The sequence below is a fragment of the Lytechinus pictus genome, chromosome 3, assembly GCF_037042905.1.
Source record: "Lytechinus pictus isolate F3 Inbred chromosome 3, Lp3.0, whole genome shotgun sequence".
Taxonomy (NCBI): domain Eukaryota; kingdom Metazoa; phylum Echinodermata; class Echinoidea; order Temnopleuroida; family Toxopneustidae; genus Lytechinus; species Lytechinus pictus.
In genome coordinates, this window is record NC_087247.1 from 20,107,248 (window position 1) to 20,115,600 (window position 8,353).

At 38.3% G+C, this 8,353-nt stretch overlaps 1 protein-coding gene across 1 annotated transcript; it reads right to left on the minus strand.

Annotated features, from left to right (window-relative positions):
• Nucleotides 1-243: 243 nt before the first annotated feature.
• On the minus strand, nucleotides 244-4,453 carry LOC129256477 (UDP-glucuronosyltransferase 2A1-like). Its single transcript, XM_064097857.1, has 2 exons — nucleotides 4,393-4,453; nucleotides 244-4,342 (listed from the first exon to the last, which is right to left on the minus strand). Exon 2 carries the CDS (start codon nucleotides 4,302-4,304, stop codon nucleotides 2,736-2,738), a length of 1,569 nt encoding a protein of 522 aa, XP_063953927.1. The 5' UTR covers nucleotides 4,305-4,342; nucleotides 4,393-4,453; the 3' UTR covers nucleotides 244-2,735.
• Nucleotides 4,454-8,353: the final 3,900 nt, after the last annotated feature.

The following is an 8,353-nucleotide window of genomic DNA, read 5'->3' on the forward strand; positions in this document are numbered from 1 at the left end:
ATTCTAGACATAACGACATTTATTTGCAATTTTTCGTCAGCTCCGAAATTACTGTTCCTATTGACCAGTCTTCGACAAAGACCGTCTAGCATTCTTTTTCATCGATGAGCATTTCCAATATATTTACTGTGCTCTGTCGTGCGTCGCGGTGCGAAACTCCTTATCATATTATCATTGAAAGTAGAGGACTTCAACTATGCGGGTGCGACGCATAATAACACACACATAATTATGCATACACTTTGGTTTTTTTTAATGTAACACTGAATCCAATAAGAATAAACCATAACCAACTTTCCACCTTATAGGTCCCACATTGTAAATTATTAAAATGAATAAAAATAAAAACTTGAAAATACAATTAGGCACTGTTCACCCATTTCCCTTTCTTCAATCATGTTAATCATCCTCTTCCTCCTTTCTTCACTCTTCCTCCTTCTCCTCTCTCCAAAACGCGCGCGCACACCGTCCCCCCCCCCACACACACCCTACAAAATGACTAAACATTAATCTTTTACCCATCCAAAGAAAGAGACTCGCGCATTTCGACCGAACACCACAGATAATACTAGTTTATATATCTCTATGCCGAACACGCAATTTTACATATATCAGCATGATAGCCTCTATTTCAATGGTCTGTTAACATGGTGTGCCAATTAATTAGCTAAAATTAAATTTTAAAATCACAATCTGGCCGAGAAAGGTGTCCCACCAATAGTAAATTTAACCTTAAAGGTTCTGATATGGAATAAGGGCCTATTTTTATCCCGACCAAACACCACCCTGTTACTAGAGTACGTACAATCAGCAGAGGTTGAAGGGCGCTAGCAACCTAACCATCAAATTGCCGATCCTAGTTTATATTCTAAGCTAGGCAAACCAACGTAACCGTCGATTTCTTCCCCTTCATAATTTTTTCCTAGGGAGATCTTTGAAATGATAATCAAATTATTTACTTCATTACCCCCATAACATTCATATACAATCTTTTTTTTTTCTACTGCTTTCTTCCCCCCGTCTCTCTGTAGGCATTATGTCTTCCATTCCTAAAACGATACAAATTTTAAAAGATCTGTAAAATGTAAGGAATCTGGTGTTACGTGGTTGAACTTGGCAACCAGATTTAGGTATGGATAAATACGAATACACCTGCAAGGTAAAACTTAATCCTCGAGCTGTGAAGTTTGTCACCTTCACATTTAGATCTAATCCACATGGGAAATCGAGCTGATAGCGTAGATATACATTATTCATCAAGAGAACCTCTGAAAAGGCGTAATTAATCCCGGTTCTACCATACAGGCAATCAATTGATATCCACCCTTTCACTCTTCGAGCTCATATTAAAAAAAATCAGTAAATCGAGGGCAACCGTACAGGTCGTGACCTGCTCTTATGCCCGACCTTGGCCTTCTTGTTCGTAAACAGTGTTGATTAGCTTTTGACATTCAAAATCTGGTTTGAAGTGACACCGTGTTCTGAATGGACACTTCAGAACCAAATGAAACGACTCTTTCACCTTGCTGGTGGAGTTTTCATATAGCTGATTCATGCTCAGGTCCGATTAAATTTCACCTCTCAAGACCAACAAAATAATATAGGCCGATTACTCTACACATTCTACAGCTGAATTATCAATGGTATAGGAAGTGAAAAGGGACAATCTGATATGTGTAGGCCTATCTATCGAGAATGGAATAGAACGAAAGTTGTAAAGTTAATTACTCTCCCACGTATATTTAATTTGCAAGCAATCACCCCAAAGAATAGAAAAATACCGTAGTATAAGTTCATAATTTTATTATTTTTATATGAGGTTGATCATGTCGATGATTTCACTGAATTAATTTATCAGGTGACATGAACTTTATTTCGAGTGGGGGATAAAAAGTAACATTAAGGCAACAGTAATCGTATTTTCGATTTCCAATCACTTCCATTCTTTAAAAAATAAACAAGACTCATATCTTGGTTTTGTTTGTTTGCTTCTTCGTTGTGGCATTAATGGATTCAATTAATGTGTCATAAGAGTGTCTTGCACATAAACTTTAACGTTGACCTCAAAATAACCTTTGACCTTAACAATGTGACATCCGACTGTACCATAATATGCAGGTCTCGTAAGTACACCTACAACCCAAGTTTGGGTGAAAAGTGACTTGTGGTTGCGGAGTTGTGTGTCATAAGAGAGTCATGCATGTAAACTTTAACATTGATCTCAAAATGGCCTTTGACCTTACCATGTGACCTCCGACTGCACCATAACATGCAGGTCCCCTAAATACATCTACAACCCAAGTTTGGGTGAAAAGTGACTTGCGGTTGCGGAATTGTGTGTCATAAGAGAGTCATGCACATAAACTTGAACGTTGACCTGAAAATGACCTTTGACCTTACCATGTGATCTTCAACTGCAGCAATACATGCAAGTCCCCTAAGTCCATCTACCATCCAAGTCTGGTTGAAAAGTGACTAACGGTTGCGAAGTTATGTGTCATAATGTTTGTGACAGACGGACGGACGATTCACCTCTGGTGGGCGAGACAAAAAGGGAGAAGCGCCAATACTCGGTACATCGTCAAATTAATGCCCAAAGAAAAGGAATTTTGTACAGATTGGACAGAGGCGATACACTTTAAAGTATTACCTATTATTCATATTTTGGATCATGCATGCATGATATCGCAATCATCAACTCTTGATTCTGATCGTCTGAATGTAGCTGTATTATTTTACTCATCTTTAACTTTAGGGAAATCGGATATTAGATGAAAAGTGATCGTAAACAGGAATTTTGCAAACGTCATAAGGACAAACAGACTAAAAACAAGGATTATTACGATGAAAAATAAAACATCTATCAAATTGCGCTCAACAAGTTTTAAATCTTCATAAGGTATGCGATATTGATTTCCGCCATGTTGAAGAACATGATCAATCCAATATACTGCCTTATCTACTGGGGTCATCGGTTTGTCACGGAACATGGCAGACAAGCGCTGGATATTATTCTTGTAAGAGACTCTTGTCATGATTTCACTAAGGGCGCTGTATATGGTGTCTTCTGTAAGGTTGAACTTATCGATGACAATGCCTATTCCATGCGACTCTACCTTGGCCCCGGTGTCGTACTGGTCGCTGTAGAGTGGGAAGACGATCATCGGTACCGCGTGATAGATGGCTTCGTAAAACCCGTTGTTTCCTCCGTGAAACAAGAGGGCGCGTGTCTTCGGGTGACCAAGGAGATCGTTCTGAGGTACCCATGGTAAGCTATAAACATTGGAAGGCAAGTTTATACCAGATGGGATGTTACGCAGTTGAAAGATGACCTTTTGTGGAAGACGACCAAAAGCATTCAAGAGATGTTCAAGAGCATGTGCAGGAATCGAAGTGAGGTATGTACCAGTAGTGCAGACAATGACGCCATGATTTCCAGAGCTCTGCACAAAGTCTTCAATGTCACTCGGAAGTTGATTTGAAGGTCTGGTTGTGAGGCCCCCAACGGGAATCACATTGGGTGGTAAGGCACAAGGAAATTCGACTGAAAAGTCGGTATTGATCAAGAAAAGTTCAGTCTGAGCTACCAGCTGAGGAATAGATGCGTGTGGGGCAATGTTGTATTTGTTTTTTATATTTTCATATTGACGAAAAGAGAATTCGTAGAAGAATTGCATCCAGATATGAGAAAAGAGATTTACCATGCGACCCAAGAAATTCATCTTGTTGGATAGGCCAGTACGTGGTACTGGGATGGAGGCCAATGAAAAGGGCGTGGTCGACCAACCAGTGATCCTGCAGGGTGATGATAGAGCTGACTGGGTGATGTAAGGTATGTCGAGATGTTTGGCTATGAGCAAGGGGCACAACCATGTGATATCATAAATCACGGCAGTGAAGTTGGCACTCCGGAGACGAGACATGATATCAACATCAGCAAGTAACGCTTCGCAGTCTGCTACCGGACCCTCGGTCATGATGCCGGTTGACTTCATATGAAACTTGAAGACGCGATTACTGAGTCCGTCGTAGAGATCGTGAACTGCTTCCACCGAATCAGCATGTTGGAATATTTCGAAATTGAAGAAGTGAGAAAACTTGGTGTCATTTGCACGATGGGCGTAGGCATTGCTGATGAGAAACGTTACATTATGCCCTTGTTGAACCAAGCGTTCACCTACATACGCAGAACATAGAAAATGACTTCCCTCTCCAAAGATAGCATTCATCAAAAAATTATGTCCACTTACAAACTGTCGGCAAAGAGAAAGAAACAAGAGCTGATAGAAAACGGACACCTCCATTGTGATAAAATTACTTTAACAGAAATGATGAAGCCAACCTGGTGGACTGTACTTTAACGGATGATGATGATGATGATGATGAAGCTACGATGCCCATAATTAGGTCTACCGTTGACAAGGGGCGGCGCCATATGAGTTTTCAAGAAGTGAAGAAAAAAATGGGAAAGCAGATGAAGAGTATAAAAGAGAGTTTGTGTCGTTTAACTCTATAGTACCCATATTTAAATGAAAAAAAAATGACGCCACCTTTGCGTCGTCTTGCCACCAGTAACGAAGTCTCCCTGATAATGAATGCATATCCATTTCACATCATGAAATTTCACCACCCACAGACTACTACCAGGATACTTGTCATAAGACTGTTTGATGCAAGGGTTTTATGGAGAAAAGAACGAGAAGGTCGCTTTTCTTGATGAAATTCAAATAGGCCAAAGAAAGTGTTCTATTTAAAAATGTATTTTTAGGGGAGGTTATTTATATATTAGTCAGGTCCAAATTTGAGAAAAGTAGACTGCCTTAGGCAAATCGTGTTAATGCTGAATTGACAAGTGTTTCAGCATAATTTGAGGGCGCTGAGTCCAAATTTGCTGTTTGCCAACCTTGATTTTGATGTTAAAATCCTCAAATTGGCAAAAATAATATGGCCGCCATTCTACACCCTTTTTTGCTCTATTCTGAACCCCAAAACTTGTAACAAAAATGTTTGTCAACGGTTTTTAGTACTATTTGATCTCAGGAATAACATACCAAAAATCTACATAAATCCGGATCCGGGAAAGTGGTTGTTTTCAAGATGGCGTCTAAGATGGCCGCCGTTAACTGAAAATTAAAATAACCGACACTTTATCTACCCTAAACATCTTTTTCGGTGCATACATGTATTCGATGGTGTAGGGGGTAAAAGGAAAGAGTGAACATAAGCACTCCAGGGTACCTGAAAATCCAAGATTGCGTAAAAATGGCTGCCATGGCCTAAAACTTCACAATTCATCTGTTACCTATTTCAGTGTCTTTTATTTGGGTTTTATTCATTGGTGATTTCAAGGGTCCAGAAGTAAACTGGGACAAGTTACAAGGACAGTCAACGGTCCACTATATGTCCAAAAATCCAAGATGGCTTTCAAAATTGGAGTCTAAAATAGCCGTTGTTATCTAAAAACCCTACACAGTTTGTTTAATATCTGCCTTTGGGGATATGATGTTGGTGTCTAACCCATGGTTTAATGGATCAAGAAATATGTTGGGACAAGTAACAAAGAAGTCTATGGTCCTCCATGTCCAAATATCCAAGATGGTTTGCAAAAATGGAGTATAAATGTCTGTCGTTAATTCAAACCGACACAGTTTGTTTAATAACCGCCTGGAGAATATATTTTAGTATAACCCATGGTTTAAAGGGTCAAGTATTACATTGGGACAAGTTACAAGGACAGTTAGTGGTTCCAGTATGTCCAAAAATCCATAATGGCCGTTCTTACCGAAAAGCTGGCATAGTTTGTAAAATATCAGCCTGGGGTATATTATTTTGGTGTTTAACCCATGGTTTAAAGGGTCAAGTAATAAATTAGGACAAGTTACAAGGACTGTCAGAGGTCCAGCATGTCCAAGAATCCAAAAAGGCTTCCAAAATTGGAGTCTAAAATGGCTATTGTTACCTAATAACTGACATAGTTTGTTTTATATTCGCCTGGGGTATATGATTATGTTGTCTAACCCTTGGTTAAATGGTCAAGTAATACATAAGAATAAGTTACAATGGCAATCAATGTCTAAAAATCCAAGATGGCTTCCAATAAAGGAGTCTAAAATGGCTGATGATACTTAAAAATTGACATAATCCTATAAGAATCCATCTGGGAGATATGATTTTGGTGTCTACACTATGTTTTCAAGGGTTAAAACACTTTTGGATTAGTTACAATGGTATGAAGCTGTCCAATTTGCCTATTATTCAAAGATGGCTTGCAAAATGAATCTAAAAAGACTTCCATCACCTAAACATAGTCATAATCAGGTGAACAAAATCTACACTATTGTGGTTTAAAGGCTAAAATAATAAATCGGGACAAATAACATGGATGGTCAGTTTTCCTTTTCGTCGTAAAAAGTCCAAAGCGACTTCCAAAACTGCGTAAAAATGACTGCTATCTCCTAATCATGAAACCATTATATAGGATAGTCCTAAGCACTAAAATGACGTGTCTTGAAATACTTATCAGTGAATTATGGAACTTTTTAGGTGAAAGTGTACCTTATTTTTTAAAGTTTGTTTTTCGGATGTTTTCTCTATCTTGCACCACCATCTAATTATGTCACTAACTCTTGTAAAACATATTTTTAAGAGTCTTAAAAACATGAGTCTTAAGAACAGAGACACCAAAATAGTGGCGCTAGATGGGATATGAAGTATTGTCATTTTTGTATCAATGGTGGCCAATTCGAATGTAATTTTTGGAGCGTTCTTCAATTTTTGGACAAACTGGACAACAGCGTATCCCTGTAATTCGTCTTCACCTATATTTACAAAACATATGGAAAACTAGCGGACAGAAGGTCCTCGCTGCACGCGCGCACCCTTATAACACGCAGAATTCCCTTGCATCATACCCTTTTTTCACAAACAAATGTGTATCAAGGACAAGTGTTGATTCATATAGAATTTCCGCCCCCCTGAAATGAATGTTAACAACTTCTTCTATCAGATGACCATAATTTTTTTTTAATTCAATTGGTGGGAAATGTGGCACTTTATTACATTAAAATCACTCAAAACCATCCATAGTCAGGAATATGTATTGGGATAATGGGTTTGGGGGACATTTTTATAGTACCCGGGTGGATTATATCCGTCGTCACATCGGTGGGTGATGATATCAAGAATTTCCGCCCAGATGATAATAAAGGGCACATTGTAAGGCAAATACTCATTAAAGAACCACGGAGATTGGTTAATAAAGAAATAGTGCACTTTTATCATCAAATCAGAGGAGATTTTCTTTGTGATAGTGATGTCCGAAGAGCAATCCTACACTCGACGTGCATTCAACATATAGGGCTGGACAGAGTTTTTGTGTACGTCGGTATGTTGTTCGAGTCACAGCGGTTTTCTAGCTCTTTCCATTGCAGTGCTGAACATTTTATTAGGTATGTATAAATATATATACATTGTCAGTCCGAACTATAGATATAAATATATCAGATACCGTTATTTTTGCCAACAAAAATCAATTTTATTCTCTGAAAGTTGGATATGTCTCTGAAAACTGTGACGGGTCAATTATGTATACGAGGGGTGCATCCTAGCTTACCACTGCATAGGTAAGTCTGAAAATTAAGTTTTGCTTATTCCTTTCACTTTATAATTATGTTTTAAATGTTCAAACAACAATAATTTATGAAATCGACACAAAATATTGTAAATCAACGCTGAAACATTATTTGTGTATACATTTTATCCCTCTGTAATGCTATCTCCCCCATAAAGCCACAATGGAACATTCTGCACCGCTAGTCATACGATGATCGCGAGGTCTGCAAACGTCGTCTGCTATGTTTTTACATGTCCGCTACACTGTATGCAAGTTTTCGATATGTGTCTCTAGGTAGATAGTATATGCACTTTGCAGCCAAATTTGTAAAATTTTAAGCCATCATATCATTTTTTTGCAAAACTGCACCACTGATAAACCTTAAAATTTTTCCAATGTAATTTTTCCCTTTGGAACCATGGTTTTGTATATGTTTTATTTTTTTCTCGGTAGACCCCAAAATTATTGCCACCAGGTGGATATTATATGAATTTGGCCCATTTCAAATTTACAACGTTCATTATAGACGCCACTTTGGAAGGTCATCTTGGATTCTCTGACACACTGACTATCTTGTAAACATGTCCTGATTTATTATTTGCCTTGAAAGCCTTTTGATTTTGATTTTGATGATTTACTTTAATTTTGGGAGTTGATGGTACAACGACTGCCGTTTTGGACGCTATGTTGGATTCCAGGTACCCTTGACGACCTTTTGTAACTATAACCTGTCTCAATAGA